Below are 16,461 nucleotides of genomic sequence, written 5' to 3'. Positions count from 1 at the left end.
ACTAAAAGGAGGTGCACGATTATTTAGCATACTAGCATCTAATCAAAGACGACTGACAAAGGGATTTAGAAGGCTGTGAGAAGTAGCCACATACACAGAATGGAGTTAGAAGGAAGTCCCCTGACTTTGACCTAGAGCTTATTGGCTCAGTTATGCAAGTTCACTCAAATTGAACTGAGGTCACATATAAATTAGAAAGAAAAATATTTTTCACAAAATCCTCAGAAATTAGGCCCAAATGTAAAAATTTTGGCCTAAAATTCTGTGGAGCATTTTCAATACGTCGTGGTTTTCTCAAATAAATCAGATGCCTGAAATTCTGCCCAAAAGCAATAAATCATTTTCTTTTCAACCGTGACTTAACAATAGTTCAAGAAAAATACATATGGAGAGAGAGAGAGAGAGAGAGGCTTTCCTATTTCTAACTTCAAAGATTAAGCCAATGCAATCTGCCTACACTTAAAGCATAAAAAGAAGTTCATACTCCGTGAACAAACGCATTGCCCCATGCAGTATTCAATTGCCCATTTATCACTGCATGGCTTATTTTAGACGATGACCTCGTAATGTGATGGCTCACTTACCTGTTTGAGAAAAAGATTACACATATATTCAACCACCACCTTTAAAACTTAAATACATGAATTTATTTTACTGTTAATTATCATTCCAAGAACCACAATTGATGGAAGAAAATGCCTTATAATAGTATTATGGAAACAAATTCAATCCAGGAAAAGCCACATTTCATTTTGTTCGCCCATTAATTGTCAGTCATATTGTCAAGAACAAAAGCAATAGCAAATCAACAGGAAAAGCCACTTACCATAGTTCTGGCGCACCATGGTGAATTTATAAATAGCCTTAATTAGGGAACCATATCTCATGGACTTCAATGATCCCATATGTCTGCAACAACACCCAAAAAAAAAAGCATCCCAAATCAGTCCAAGAAAGAAACTGTGTCAAATAGGGAGAAGTTTCTCAATCACATGTTCACCATAACTCCCTGATCAGAAAATGAAGAAAGCAAATACAAGCAAGAGAAACTAGATAAGTTTGTCAAACATAGGGCAACAAATGAAGATATTAATGTCAAAGGAATCTTTTGGTTTGGCTTTCCTTTTATCAAAGAAGCAGGTTGGGATACTCAAGTAAATATTGTTGGAAACTCTATCTTGGATCGTGTTGTGAAAAAATCATGAAACAATCTATTTACACAAGGTTAAAGAAGAGAGAGAGGAGAAAATATGACACAAGGAATTTACATGGTTTGGCAATATGTCTACGTCCACAGGAGGCGATAGAATAAAGTTTCACTATAGCTTTGGAAATTACAACAATAGCTTGAAGACACTCTCACACAAACACAAACCCCAAATACACCCTTGGTTCTCTCACAAATAAATAGAGAACACCCTATTGTATTTAGACAAAAGTTGCAAGACACTAGCTTCCTATCTCTGGTGCACACACACAGATGAAGCTCTTTGCTATCTCTCTATCTCACACAAGAACTCTCTCTTGCTCCATCTCTATTTATAGCTAAAGTTCCAGCCGAATTATTAATAGTTCCAGCACATGTAAATAATGCAAAACTTCTACTGACAAAGATGTCAATATATTCGGCCATGAGTCCATACAACATTTAATGCAACTCCTTGTATTTCTTCATGCATGAAATTGCTGAATTGCAATTATTTGGCTTTGTTGATCAAGCCACACTTTCTAACATAGGCATGCAAGCATTCATTGCCAAGATTGTACGTCAGATCTTGCCTTTCGACAATTCATGCAAGATAGCATTTAATGCTTGCTTGTAATGTCAATCCACCGACATTACAATTCAAGCCATTTTAACAGATCGTAATGACACATTCAAGATAAGCTAATACACTTCTAAGAAAATGAAGTTAAAGACTTTCACATGTTTCTCTATGCCTTCCATGATATAATATTTCCTTTTGAAGACAATTACTTCTATTCCTGCTTAAAATCATATTTTTCCTTTTTGATTTTTAGAAAATTACTTTTTCCTAGGCATAACCAAAAAGTAGTTTTCTGCTTCTGTTGCTTTCTAAAGCAAGAAAGTACTGATTCCAATGAAAACCAAACAATGCCAAATCTCCAGGGACTTGTTGATCAAAGCTAGAAAGAAAGAACTAGGAAGATAAAAGATGCAAACTCTATAATAAAAAATATAAAAAAAATGGCTATTGTATTTGGTATCTTGGAAGTCTCCCACATATAACCAACCCAAGCAGAGCAAAAATATGAAAAATAATTGTCGAATATTCATGTATGAAATTTGAACTCAAGTCCTTGGGAGAAAATGGTAGTTGTTGAGTTTCTGTTTCTGAGCCTCTCAGGCAGTCAATAAAGTGTTAGTAAAGATCATGCTAATTAAAAAAGAACTCTCAGAAATAATTCTGTGGACTTTATTGTCCACTTTGGACTACATCAACACTTACTGCCTAGATAAGAAAACGGGGAACACATTGGCCACTAATATTGCAAACAGAGAGTTCTTCTGGCCGTCTGGGAATTAAAAACGATATTGACCCCCCGCAACCCACACCCCCCCCCCCCCCAAAAAATAAATAAATAAATAAATAAAATTTCACACATCTTTTGTGCAGATGTTTTAGTAAAACCTTCCAAGATCCACTCCCAGGTTTACAGTAACTTCCAAGACCCCTTTGTTTATCTAAAAACCATTCCTAGCAAAATGGACATAAAGATACATCTCTTGTAAGCTGAAACAATTAAGGTTATGCATAGCTACTCCTTGTGCTCAGCAAGAAACATTCAAACATTCCTCCATTGACCAAATGGAAAGAAAAAATACTTAGAAAAGGCTGCCATTAAAAGAAGTCCAGACTGCTCCTTATACAGACTCCATTTCACCTTTTTTATTGTTTCCTATGAGTATTGAGCTGAAACATATAAGCAGTAAATCTCCAAATGAACCCCCACAGAAACATATAGAACCAAAATAACCTAATGCTGAATATTTTTTCTTCAGCTTTGGACAAGCTGTCTGATTTAATGAGTCACTGAGTTTTCCACTTTTAATGGCCGATTAACATAAGCTTCCCAAAGCACCAAGTATTTACGGTAAACTACATTATAACAAGAAAGAATACTCACACAATCTCAGTATATCGTATCCTCCATGCAGGGAAACCTTGGTGACATCTTGCAGGTCCATATACTAATAGGAGATCAGGTTCTGGCCCTCCACTTCCTGATAGCACATGAACATAAATACCCAAAGGTCATACATTAAAATGGAAACAAAATAAATTCTCAAAACCATTTAGCATAACTGAAAATTAAAACAAACCAACAGCTCTTAGTGACTCAGTCATGTGAGGTTCCGTAAAAATTTCCCCTTCCTGATCTTCACTAGAATTATTTGATGTCAAATACTTTGCAAAAAGTAAGTTAGCTGCTTTTGCTACTGCTTCTTTTCCATCAGAGAATGACGCAAATTCTAGCATCATATGTTTTTGGTCAAGTAGCTTATCATTTTCATCAGCTTCCTGCGCACAATAAATGTTAAATTTGGTAAGTAAGAACTCTGGTGGCCTTTCGGACATACCAATGGTATAATGCCAATTGTAGTTGATAATTTTTTTCTATTTGGTAAGTTGCATACATGTATGGTAGGACTTAAACCCACAACCTCACCCTTCAACTTGCTCTTACAAGGGAAGGAGGTGCCGTTTGAGCTAGAACCCATTGGCCTAAATTTCAATTGTGGATTATCCAAATAAAGTTGAGCATCTTATATTAATTAGCCACAAAAAAAGGGCAATTTTTTTATAAACATATTCAAAGGAACAGACAAAAGTCTTTTTTTTTTATACAAGTAAATAACTTCATTGAGATATAAAAGAAGAAAAACAATGAAAATCAAGGCACACAGGCAGTGTGCTAAGGAAGCAGCAGAAAATCTAAAGTACCTAGCAGTGAAAGTACAAAAATCAAGGAAATCATGCAAAGAATCAAAAGTATAAACACCCAAAGTATGTTTGCCCACTCAAACAGAGTCTGAAAGAAAGAAAGAAAGCTTCAAATCAAATAGACCAAAGCCATTAATAGTTTAACAAATACAGATAGAAGCACCAAATCTGTGTACACCCACCCACCCATGCACATCAAGATTTTTGCATATAAAGACTAATATCAAGTTCATCCTAACACACTATTTGTTTTACCCACATTAATTCTGTAATAGAAAGTTTTATATGACAAGAAAACCCAATTTCCTGATACAGTATAAAGATTGGTTTCAAATACACTCATAGTCATGTACTGATAATGATAACATATTAGCTGAATGCCTCTCCTCTCCATTTGTAAGTTACCTTTATCAATAAATGGTCATAAACGGGGGATATGAGTGTAACTTTACTGTAAAAAAAGAACATAATACCTGAAATACTGTTGCATTGCTCATTTTTTCCAATATAGCTTCTTTTGATCTCTTTAATACTCCTATGACATCAAAATGTTCAAAAAACATCATTTAGATAACAAGAATTACACACACGTAGACATTATTAGAGAGCAATTATAGAACTTCCACCACTGTTGAACCCACACATCCTCACCTTCCATATCATAGAGGCACACATGCTTCACGCCAATAGCTTCCAGCCACTGTAGAAGTTCACTGACCTTCGAAGTTTGGTAAGCTTCTTCACTTCCTACCACAATGGCCAGGTACTGAAGCTTGCCTAAATTAAGGGCTTTGTAGCTCTTCATTAGCCCACTAGAGATGAAATAACTTTCAACTGCGTGAGCTATTTCCAGCAGAAAGTACCATGTGCTGACACTAAGATGCAGAATAAACCACACAAGTTGAAGCCCAAAATTGCCAATCTGCACCAACCTTAAAAACCAGAATGAACATTGTATTTAAGTTTAAAGGAGCACACATGACATGATAATGGATGCTAATCAGCAATGTTTATCCATAAACACTATAACAATCAATAAACTCTTAACAAGCACATACAGTCACCCTTTCAGATTCTCAAAACCTTATAAAATATTTCTCAATCAAACAAAAAGAGCTTGCTTTGATGGAGCAAAATACGAGCTTATGTGCTACCATAATATCATGATGAAGGAATACTACTATATAACAGACACCATATTATTAACACAACCTACAACTTAAAGACAGTCAGATGGCTGCTATATATACCCTTCCCAATCAACCATTTCTCAGACTACGCCCTTGCTGAATGTTCTCTCGGATGTGTTGTTTGATTTTACTATGTTTTCATGCTAGATGCAAGCAATTCCACTTTGCATTATAGTTTAGATTTGTAATGACCCAAGGAAAAACGCTAGCCACATCTGCGTCATACCTCAAAAGGACTTATCACACACCCACACACATCATACAATCAATCAAAATTGGGGCATCACAATCTCTCTCATTTAAGTCTTTAACGTCCTCGTTAGGGCCCACTTTGTGGGTAGTGTCTCTAAGCCCACACGGGATTACCGGGCTAGCTCTGATACCATAAGTAACGACCCAAGAAAAAGCGCTAGCCACATCTGCGCTATACTTCAAAAGGACTAGTCATAATTGAGACTTCTTGTAGTTGTTAATAAAGCCCAAATCTACCTAATAAATACCCGATATGGGACTCATCACACACTCACACACATCCATACACATCACACAATCAATCAAATTGGGTATCACAGGATTAATCCCATTTTCTCTTCTATGCTGAAAGAAATGAAACTATTACAAAAATAGGTGTACAAATATCTTGAATACTATAGGAATAAACTTCTTCATATTTTTATTCATCACTTTCAATAATGATCCCCTATTATACGGAATAATTTGTTGCTGTCTATCCATGAATCAGTTCTAAAGACTGCTACAAACTTACACAGAAACATAAAAATAAATTCACTTGCAATAGAGGTCCACACTCCATGCTGTCAGTTTTCCAGCTAACTAACATCCATAAACAAGCCTAAAATCCAACATGAAAAACATCTTATATACGTTAAAGGCTGCCACACACGCAAACTCAACAAAATGGTAAAGATACATTTCTATTTGGACTCGGTATGAATTCCAGCAATTGGACTGCAAGCACGCATTAATATGATAGCAAAACTTTAACTCAATTAAAAAATAATTAAAAAAAATTACCCAACAAACAAATAACATTAAACAAGAAGCTAACGCTCTTAGCCTATTACCTGAGCAATCAAACGGTTAGCCTTCTGCATTTCTTCTCTGATATTCATTTGTCTGAAACCTCTATAAGAAAATCAAAATAAACCATCAAACTCAAATTCCCAGATAGTAAATGAACAAACTTGCGAAAAGAAACCATAAGCAAAAAGATAATTCACGAAGGATTTAAAGAAAACTATCTGCACCAAAAAAAATATATAATTTATTGATTAAATAAAACAAAAATATAAAGAGAAAATTTTTTAAATGTGCCCATGAAGATAACAAGCAAATTCTATATCCAAAACAATCAGAAAGACTGAAACACAAAATACCCAATAAAACAAATGCACTAAAATTGAAAAGGAACAAGAAAAATTATGGAAAAATTGAGTACCTTTGTGAAACCTCTCACTCAGTTTGGTGAGGCAGACAGAGTTACTACGATATTCAATGTTTTTCTTTTCTTTTTTGTTTTGACTGTATCACCGAATCTAAATCCTACAAATTTGCTCATACACAAGAGTCTCTTGTGTGTGTGTATATAGATATATACACACACACAAATATTATATTTGAGGACAAAGAGAAACTCCCTAGTCCCTATAGACGGGGGCTCAAGCTCAGAGGGTGTGTGTAAACTTAGAAGTCTCAGTTCAGTTCCAGACTTCTAGTTCAGTACCTAGTGCTAGTTGTAAGGTTGTTCCTCTGACACGACCACGTGTAAAGCATTTAGCTGTGGTTCATAATTCACACTGGGACCATATTTTGGCTCAGCAAGTCTTTTTAGGCACAATTTTTTTCTCAAAAAAGAAAAAAATAGATACATAAACCAACCCAAAAAAAAAATCTAGTACCACAAATAAATAAATGCACAACTGAGGACACTCGTAGAAATTATCGATAGGAAAAGAAGCAGAAGCAATCCCAACAGAGAAGTAAAGGTACACCTATAATAGCCTACATTCGGACCCCAAAAAAATTTTGATTTTAGTTTGGGTTTACTCAGACTTACCAAAACAGTGGGCGGGCTGAAATTTTTTAAGGGTAAAGTAGTATTTTTGTTATTTGATGAGGTGCCAATGATTTAAGCCATTAGATTAAATCTATGGCTGAGAAGTATTGCACCGACCAGACCTTTTTCTTTACTCTCTCACTTTCTTCCATTCTCATTGTACCCTCACGACCTCTCAGGTTCCACTCATCGTTTAGCTCTTCTCAAAAAAAAAACTAATAAAATAAACTCATGCTTTAGTTCTTTGTTTTCTCTCAGCAGCACTGAAATTTCTAGGAAGTGGAAGTACTCAGAAAAATATAATAAAACAGAGCAGTGGAAATTTCTTGTAATATTTCCTAAAAGGAGCACTGAAATTCCACCACTTTCAAAATTCTAGGTCCTCTCCAAATTCTCTCCTTAAGTCTTCTCTCTTTTCATTTGCAAATTTCAGATTGGATTCGACGCATTCTCAGAATTACGCAAGTCTGGTTGGGGATCAAGTTATTTTTTCTTCCCTAATTTATTTTCTTTTTAATCGTTTTTCAGTTCTAAATTTCTAATTTTTTTAAAAAAAATTGCATGCAGATCTATTTTTCTAATGGCTTTAGTGAACATCGAAACGGACTCGTCATCCTTCCCAAGTTCTTCTTCTGCTGCTGCCCGACGGAAGTACGATGTCTTTCTCAGTTTCAGAGGCGAGGACACCCGCTACAAGTTTATGGGTCATCTATACGAAGCTTTGATCCAGAAGGGCATTTTGACCTTTAAGGACGATGAAAACCTCGAGAGAGGAAAACCCATTTCACCAGACCTGTTGAAAGCAATAGAAGAGTCGAGATTTGCTGTAGTCATTATCTCAAAAAACTATGCATCGTCAACTTGGTGCTTAGATGAACTTGCAAAGATCATTTGCTGCAAAAATGAGACGGGAATTATAGTTCTGCCTGTTTTTCACTACGTGGAGCCATCTGATGTGCGGAAACAAATGGGAACTTTTGCACTAGCATTTGCTAAACATGAAAAAAAGGAGAACAAAGAGAGGGTGGAGAAATGGAGAGATGCTTTGACACAAGTGGGAAGCCTTCGCGGATGGCATTTAAAGGATCATTGGTAATTTAACTTGACTTGTTTATTTCTTTTAAATATTCAGATGACCCACTTCATATATGTAACTTTATTCGGAACCTTAAGCAAATCTACATACATGTTTATTCTACTTCTTTTAATTTTGTCCTCAGCGAATCAATTTATATATTTTTGTTTCAGTCAACAGAATTAAACTTTAAATATGTATCGTATTCTTTGTGTGACCTATTGGTGGCTCAAACTCAATGCATTTTGTACTTTGTTCATTGCAGCTCTGAGATAGAAAACATCAAAGACATTGTGGGATGGATATCGCTTCACTTGAAATATGATGCATTACCATACATTGCCAAGGACCTAGTAGGAATAAACTCTCGAATGGAGGAATTGGAGTCGCTTTTAGCTTTAGGGTCAAACGATGTTCGCTTTATAGGGATTTGGGGGATGGGGGGAATGGGCAAGACAACTCTTGCTAGAGTTGTTTATTATATGGTTTCTGTTAAATTTGAAGCTTGTAGTTTTATTGAGGATGTTAGGGAAAAATCTGAAAGAGATGGTTTAGTTGGACTACAACAGAAACTTATTTCTGATATTTTGAAGGAAAAAGATTTGAAAATTAGCGATAAGTATGATGGAGTTATGAATATCAAGAATAGGTTATGTTGTAAAAGGATTCTTCTTGTCCTTGATGATGTAGATAAATTGGACCAGTTGAAATTCTTAGCTGGGGACCATGATTGGTTTGGTCCGGGCAGTAGAATTATCATAACAACAAGGGATGAGCATGTGTTGAAAACACATGAAGTAAATGAAATATATGAAGTTGATGGATTGAATGGTGAACATGCTCTTCAATTATTTTCATCAAAAGCCTTTAAAGGCAAACATGTCCTAGATGATTATTTAAAGCTGTCTAACCATTTTTTGAAATATGCTGGAGGCCTTCCATTAGCTCTTGAGGTTTTAGGTTCATTTTTGATTGGAAAAAGTATTGCTGAATGGGAAAGTGCATTAGAGAGGCTTAAAGAATTTCCTGAGAGAACCATTCTCCAAGTACTTAAAATAAGTTTTGATGGACTCCATGACACAGAGAAGGAAATATTCCTACATATTGCATGCTTCTTTAACCATAGGGAGAAAGATGATGTAGTAGAAGTATTGGATAGTCTTGGCCTTTACGCTGTTATTGGATTGAAGGAACTCATTAATAAATCTCTCCTGAAAATTGATAGTGCAAATGATTTGTGGATGCATGATTTACTTGAAGATATGGGTAAGAACATAGTTTTTCAAGAGTGCCCTAATGATTGTGGGAGGCGTAGTAGACTCTGGAATTATGAGGATATTGAAAACGTGCTGAAAAAAAATCAGGTAAGAATTTATTTTGAGAATTTGAGCTCATTACCTACCTTCTTGTTCAATAAATTTGATATTTAAATATTTATGCTAATAAGATATTTCACAATTCACCAATTCCTTCTTGATTATTAGGGAATAGAAGCAGTTCCAGCAATGTATATTTTCTGTAATTATAATGAAAAAAAAGGGGCATGTTGGAACCCTGAGGCCTTTTTGAATATGTATAGTCATAAATTTCTTAGAATTGACAGTATTTTCCATGGCCCTCAACATCTTCCAAATTCTTTTAAGAATTCTTGATTGGATGTATTATTCTTCAAAATCATTGCCATCAACTTTCTTGCTAGATGAGCTTGTTCTGCTTTGTTTGCAACAAAGCAACATTGAACAACTTTGGATAGGAAGAAAGGTAATTTTGTTATTAAGTAGCCTCACAACTTTGAATTGAAATTTCAATAAATTGGACACTAGGAAGCACATCGACTTGACTTCTTTTTTAACTTTTCTTTTTTTTCTTTTAATAGAATTTTGACAAGTTGAAGTTCATCGACATGACAGGATTGAACCTAATTTTGAATTCATTCCCTACCTTCATGTTCAATAAATTTGAAATTTGAATGGTTATGCTAATAGTTTTTTTTTTTGCAAATTATCAATTCCTTCTTGAATATTATTAGGGAACAGAAGTAGTTCAAGCTATGAGTATTAAGGGTATGGATTTTTCTGAAGAGCAAGAGGCAACTTGGAACCCTGATGCCTTTTTGAAGATGTACAATCTTAGATTTCTTGAAGGTGGCCAAACTGACTATGTCCCTACACATCTTCCTGGTGATTTAAGAATTCTTGATTGGGTTGAATATCCTTCAAAATCTTTGCCATCAAGTTTCCAGTCAGACAAGCTTGTTCGACTTTGTTTGCAAGAGAGCCAAATAGAACAACTTTGGATAGGAATAAAGGTAAGTGTGTTATTAAATATCCTAAAACAACTTTGGATAGGAAGAAAGGTAATTGTGTTATTAAGTATCCTCGTAACTTTGCATTTAAATTTAAATAAATCAGACACTAGGAAGCTCATCAACTTGACATCTTTTTTAACTTTTTTTTTTTCCTTCTTTTAACAGAATTTTGATAAGTTGAAGTTTATCGACTTGTCCTACTCCTCGAACTTGATTGTATCCCCAGAATTGACCGGAGTCCCAAATCTTGAGGAATTAATTCTTCAAGAGTGTCAAACGTTACGTGAGCTTCACCCATCCGTTGCATTTCATAAAAAGCTTGTTCTTCTTAATCTAAAAAATTGCACAAATCTAAGTTGTCTTCCAAGAAATTTTGATATGGATTCCCTCATGACTCTTGATCTTTCTTATTGCGCAATACTCAAGAAAATTCCAGAATTTGTGGGAAACATGGAATGCCTACAGAGTCTTATTTTGAAACGCACTCCTATTATGGAACTACCTTCATCAATTGGAAGCTTGATTGGTCTGACTTCATTGATTTTAAATGGTTGCAATAATCTTGTGTGTCTTCCTAGCACCATTTGTAATTTGAATTCACTTGAATGTCTTGATCTTTGTGGATGCTCAAATATTGACAACTTGCCGGAGAACTTATGGAATCTCAAAGGTTTGAAATTTCTTGATTTGAGTAGAACATCTATAAAAGAGCTGCCTTCATCAATTGAACGCTTGACGAGTCTTACTTCGCTGACTCTTCTTAATTGCGAAAAACTTGTGGGTCTTCCTAACACCACTTGTGGTTTTAAGTTATATGGTGCTCTAAATCTTTCAATATGCTTAAGATTTAAAAACTTGCCAGAGGACCTATGGATGATTGAAGATCTAGAGGAGCTTGATTTGAGTGGAACAGCTATAGAAGGGTTGCCTTCTTCAATTGAACGTTTGACTAGCCTTACTTCATTGACTCTCAAAAATTGTAAGAATCTTGTGTGTCTTCCTAGCATCATTTGTAGTTTGAATTCACTTGAATGTCTTGATCTTTGTGGGTGCTCAAATATTGACAACTTGTCGGAGAACTTAGGGAATCTCAAAGGTTTAAAATTTCTTGATTTGAGTGGAACATCTATAAAAGAGCTACCTTCATCAATTGAACACTTGACGAGTCTTACTTCATTGACTCTCAAAAATTGTAAGAATCTTGTGTGTCTTCCTAGCATCATTTGTAGTTTGAATTCACTTGAATGTCTTGATCTTTGTGGGTGCTCAAATATTGACAACTTGTCGGAGAACTTAGGGAATTTCGAAGGTTTAAAATTTCTTGATTTGAGTGGAACATCTATAGAAGGGTTGCCTTCTTCAATTGAACGTTTGACTAGCCTTACTTCATTGACTCTCAAAAGTTGTAAGAATCTTGTGCGTCTTCCTAGCATCATTTGTAGTTTGAATTCACTTGAATGTCTTGATCTTTGTGGGTGCTCAAATATTGACAACTTGTCGGAGAACTTAGGGAATCTCGAAGGTTTAAAATTTCTTGATTTGAGTGAAACATCTATAAAAGAGCTGCCTTCATCCATTGAACGCTTGACAAGTCTTACTTCATTGACTCTTCTTAATTGCAAAAAACTTGTTAGTCTTCCTAACACCACTTGTGGTTTTAAGTTATATGGTGCTCTAAATCTTTCAACGTGCTCAGGATTTAAAAACTTGCCACAGAACCTATGGATGATTGAAGATCTAGAGAAGCTTGATTTGAGTGGAACAGCTATAGAAGGGTTCCCTTCTTCAATTGAACGTTTGACTAGCCTTACTTCATTGACTCTCAAAAATTGTAAGAATCTTGTGTGTCTTCCTAGCATCATTTGTAGTTTGAATTCACTTGAATGTCTTGATCTTTGTGGGTGCTCAAATATTGACAACTTGTCGGAGAACTTAGGGAATCTCAAAGGTTTAAAATTTCTTGATTTGAGTGGAACATCTATAAAAGAGCTGCCTTCATCAATTGAACGCTTGACAAGGCTTACTTCATTGACTCTTCTTAATTGCAAAAAACTTGTTTGTCTTCCTAACACCACTTGTGGTTTTAAGTTATATGGTGCTCTAAATCTTTCAATGTGCTCAGGATTTAAAAACTTGCCAGAGAACCTATGGATGATTAAAGATCTAAGGAAGCTTGATTTGAGTGGAACAGCTATAGAAGGGTTGCCTTCTTCAATTGAATGTTTGACTAGCCTTACTGTATTGACTTTAAGATATTGCACAAATCTTGTGCACCTTCCTAGCACCATTTGTAGTTTGAAGTTGCTTAATTCCCTTGATCTTTATGGATGTTTAAAATTTGTCAACTTTCCAAAGAACATAGGAAATATGAAAGGTTTGGAGGTGCTTAATTTGTGTTGGACAGCCATAAAAGAGGTCCCTTCTTCCATTGTTCTCCTTAAAAATCTCAAACACCTACATATCCGTGGATGGACATTATCTGAATTTTATTCTCAGCCAGCAAGTAGTCTTGAGTCGATGGGCCCATTATGGACTTCATTATTTTCCCTGCCAACAAGTCCTGATACAGAAAGAATATTATTGCCTTCATTTTTATATTATTCCCTACCAACAAGCTCCAATTCAGTGGGTTTATTATTGCCTTCCTTATCAGGTCTGCGTTCTTTAACATATTTGCGTATTAGTGACTGCGATCTTTGGTCAATACCCAATGACATTGGCTGCTTGTTCTCTTTAGAAATCTTAAATCTAAGTGGAAATAATTTTGTTTCCCTTCCTGAAAGCATGTCCCAACTCTATAATCTTCGAAGACTGTATTTGGAGGGTTGCAAGAGACTTCAATCTTTGGAAAATGTTCCATCAACTATTAATTTTGTAATTGCAAACGATTGTATCTCACTGGAGAGATTGCCTGAACTGCAATTTTATCCTTTTAGGTCAGATCACTCTCATTTGAATTTCCAGTGTCTCAACTGCGTCAAATTGGTTGACTATATTCAAAGCGGTGGTAACATGTTTAAGGTCTCTCTCTCTCTCTCTCTCTCTCTCTCTCTCTCTCTCTCTCTCTCTCGGTTCCTAAACTTATGCCTTGTATATTTCAGGGACTAACACATGTTATTATTCCTGGAAGTGAAATTCCGAAATGGTTTAGCCTTGAATGTCGAGGTGATAACATACAAGTGTCTTTTGCCGGGTGTGATAAGCTAATGGGAATTGCGTTGAGTGTTGGTTTTGTACCCAATGGATCACGTCAATATTATAGTGATTGGCAACTTTCATGTTCTTTTCATGTCAATGGATTTAAAATTGCATATTTCGTACAATCTTATTATCTTACGACAAAATATGGTAAAGTTGAATTCCCTCACCTTTGGTTGCTCTATTTGCCCACTCACCATTCCGTCTCCAATTGGGGCAAAATATGTAGTCACATTGATGCCAACGGATTCAGTCAGCTCGAGATTAAAATATTAGTCGACAGCGTGGAGGTGGAGAAAATTGGGGTTCATTTGGTATACAAGCAAGACATTGAAGATTCCAATGAAACCATGGCACAGTGCATCAACAACAGCAGCACATTGTATGGGGATTTGGGTGTAATCCATCATGATATTGATAATTCAAGGAGAAATAAGCAAAGCCATGATGTGGATGATGGAGCTGGATCTAGTGGAGAAGGCTACTCTGATAAGGAACCACAGCCAAAGTGGATTCATAGAGTCCGAGAATATATGACTGATTCTGAGGATTTGAGTCAAAGGGAAATTTTTGACTTCTTTGCTAGTAAGCTATTGTTGTTCTTCTTACTACTTTACAAGTCATCATCATTTTTTAAGCAATATATACTATCATTTTTATTTTCAAATGTAAACTTCAAAGTGTTGTGCTAGTTGTACCTTAGCATTTTCTGTTAACACTCGCAGCAAAATCAGCCCAAACTCAAAAATTAAAATCATACCATATCACTTTTCCTTTTTTAGGTTTTTCTTTTTTTAATTAGGTTGGAGTAATATAAATTTTTCTTGTTGTCTTGTTTGGGAACTTTTATTTATTGGAAGTAGAGGATGAAATGTCCAAGAAGCTTGAATCCATTCACGGAGGGAAGAGCAATAGTTATCATGACATTGAAGATTTCAATCAAACTATAACACAGTTAAGCATCAACAGCAGGACACTCTCTGAGGATCTAGGTGATCACTGTCATGATCTTTATAATTTAGCTGCAGAAGGTAGCAGAAATAAACGAAGCCGTGATGAGGAAGATGGGGCAGGACCTAGTGGAGAAGCCTACTCTAACGACGAACCACATCCAAAGACTTGGAGGATGTATGGCGTACTCTAAACAATGCAGTATTAGGAATGTTTCAACTTCTTTGCCTGTAAGTCATCATCTTTCTTCTTGCTATTACAGTTAAGTCTTGATGTTCTCTTTTATTTTTTGGGGAGGGGAGTCCAATGAATTGAAAGTGTGGGTTTTGATTGTCAGGTTTAAATTCGCTTGATAAAAAATTTCAATTTGTCATATGTACAAATTAGAGTGTTTCTTTTAGATGTTTACCCCTGTTTTTGTACATATACTAGCTTTGATAGAGATAAAAAAGAAAGTTCAAAGTATTTTGCTAGTTAACATTACCTTTTGGCACTCACATCCCAATCACCACAAGCTCAAAATTAAATTCATCCTGTATCACTTTTTTTAAAGTTTTTTAATCAGGTTTGAATAATACAAAATTTTCTTCTTGTCTTGTTGGGGCACTTTTATATATTGGAAGGAGGGGATCCAAGAAACTTGAAGCCTATCACAGTGGTAAGAGGGAAGGTTACAAGAGAAACGTTGAAGAATTAGTCAAGGAGGGTCCCTCCTCTCAAACTTACCTTGGCACTCACTAAACTGGTCAACAATCAACTGAGGGTTCCTTTTTGTTGCATGTGCCAGTGTGTGTATATATGTGTGGCTTTGTTTAATTGGTTTTGTAGAGTTTAAGCTGTGGCATCAGTGTAGAGAAATTAAAGATTCTCTCATCCCATGCTTTTGTGTTATTTTGTAATCTCCTATTTTCTTAGTGAAATTTTCTGTTAGACACCTTTCGTGGATGTAGGCCTAAAGCCGAACCACGCAAACCTCTGTGTTCTATGTGTGATTGTCTTTTCTATTTCTATTTTGCATAACATACTGTTATTTTGTTACACACAACAAATAAAATAAGCTACAATTTGTTTGTTACACATAACAAATAAGCATAAATGCTTCCACTAACTCAACAGTTAGTGATTAGAGCAATGTCTGCTTATGAACTGAATTTGCTTTGTTGTAACGATTGAGTGCCCTGTTGGGCTTGGAAAATGTAGCTGTTTGTACTTTGGTAGCAGAGAGGAGAGGTTGTTTGAGTCTTGTTTTTGCTGGGCTGTTATTTGTGTCCAGCTTTGTTTGAAGTTTTTTCTTCTAGTTTTTTGATAAATAAAACTTAATTATTTAAAAAAATCTCCTGAGGTTTGTTGTATTAATATATTTCTCTTGGACTGTTGGTTCCGCTAGTGACAAACAAAATGCCCAAGAACCTTTAGTGATAGGATGTTACATTTTTTGTCATCTTGAAGTTGTGAAAGCAGCAGAAGAAATCAAGCCACTTGATAGTATTATTATCTTCAAGAGCAATGAGTAACTTGATCATCCTAAGCAGCCATCTAAACCACCTTCCAAACAAGCTCTATTGCTGCATTTCACACAGCCTCATCAATTTCTCAACTGTGCTCTTAGCATATTCCTATTCCTATTCCTATTCCTCTTCCTCCTCTACTCTCATTTCTTCTTTCTCGAATGTCTTTCTAGCTAGAAACAAACT

At 35.5% G+C, this 16,461-nt stretch overlaps 2 protein-coding genes across 8 annotated transcripts; one reads left to right on the top strand and one right to left on the bottom strand.

The window, feature by feature from the left end:
- Window positions 1–159: 159 nt before the first annotated feature.
- On the bottom strand, window positions 160–7,186 carry LOC126705996 (uncharacterized). The gene is made up of 8 exons (XM_050405240.1): window positions 6,618–7,186; window positions 6,244–6,304; window positions 4,620–4,890; window positions 4,442–4,503; window positions 3,347–3,545; window positions 3,151–3,247; window positions 827–909; window positions 160–584 (listed from the first exon to the last, which is right to left on the bottom strand). Exons 2-8 carry the CDS (start codon window positions 6,289–6,291, stop codon window positions 577–579), a joined length of 768 nt encoding a protein of 255 aa, XP_050261197.1. The 5' UTR covers window positions 6,292–6,304; window positions 6,618–7,186; the 3' UTR covers window positions 160–576.
- A 203-nt stretch (window positions 7,187–7,389) lies between these two features.
- LOC126705433 (disease resistance protein RUN1-like) lies at window positions 7,390–15,701 on the top strand. Of its 7 annotated transcripts, none has more exons than XM_050404453.1 (10): window positions 7,390–7,717; window positions 7,803–8,327; window positions 8,576–9,674; window positions 10,340–10,618; window positions 10,784–11,333; window positions 11,760–12,140; window positions 12,567–13,639; window positions 13,720–14,401; window positions 14,677–14,997; window positions 15,391–15,701. In XM_050404453.1, exons 2-9 carry the CDS (start codon window positions 7,816–7,818, stop codon window positions 14,958–14,960), a joined length of 4,860 nt encoding a protein of 1,619 aa, XP_050260410.1. In that variant the 5' UTR covers window positions 7,390–7,717; window positions 7,803–7,815; the 3' UTR covers window positions 14,961–14,997; window positions 15,391–15,701. The 7 variants fall into 7 exon arrangements, with proteins under 7 accessions (XP_050260410.1, XP_050260407.1, XP_050260406.1 ...); XM_050404450.1 differs by having other exon boundaries at window positions 7,391–7,614; window positions 10,784–11,714; window positions 11,928–12,140; XM_050404449.1 differs by having other exon boundaries at window positions 7,391–7,700; window positions 10,784–11,714; window positions 11,928–12,140.
- Window positions 15,702–16,461: the final 760 nt, after the last annotated feature.

Source organism: Quercus robur, chromosome 11 (assembly GCF_932294415.1).
Source record: "Quercus robur chromosome 11, dhQueRobu3.1, whole genome shotgun sequence".
Taxonomy (NCBI): Eukaryota; Viridiplantae; Streptophyta; class Magnoliopsida; order Fagales; family Fagaceae; genus Quercus; species Quercus robur.
This window is presented reverse-complemented; position numbering and strand designations above follow the sequence as displayed.

Excerpts from the sequence above, each read along its gene's own strand:
- LOC126705433 (XM_050404450.1), top strand. The coding sequence starts at position 7,816 with ATGGCTTTAGTGAACATCGAAACGGACTCGTCATCCTTCCCAAGTTCT. Across the intron at positions 8,328-8,575 it reads TGGCATTTAAAGGATCATTG|CTCTGAGATAGAAAACATCA; the intron begins GTAATTTAACTT and ends TGTTCATTGCAG. Across the intron at positions 13,640-13,719 it reads GCGGTGGTAACATGTTTAAG|GGACTAACACATGTTATTAT; the intron begins GTCTCTCTCTCT and ends TGTATATTTCAG.
- LOC126705996 (XM_050405240.1), bottom strand. The coding sequence starts at position 6,291 with ATGAATATCAGAGAAGAAATGCAGAAGGCTAACCGTTTGATTGCTCAG. Across the intron at positions 4,504-4,619 it reads GTGCCTCTATGATATGGAAG|GAGTATTAAAGAGATCAAAA; the intron begins GTGAGGATGTGT and ends TTGATGTCATAG. Across the intron at positions 3,546-4,441 it reads GCAATGCAACAGTATTTCAG|GAAGCTGATGAAAATGATAA; the intron begins GTATTATGTTCT and ends TATTGTGCGCAG.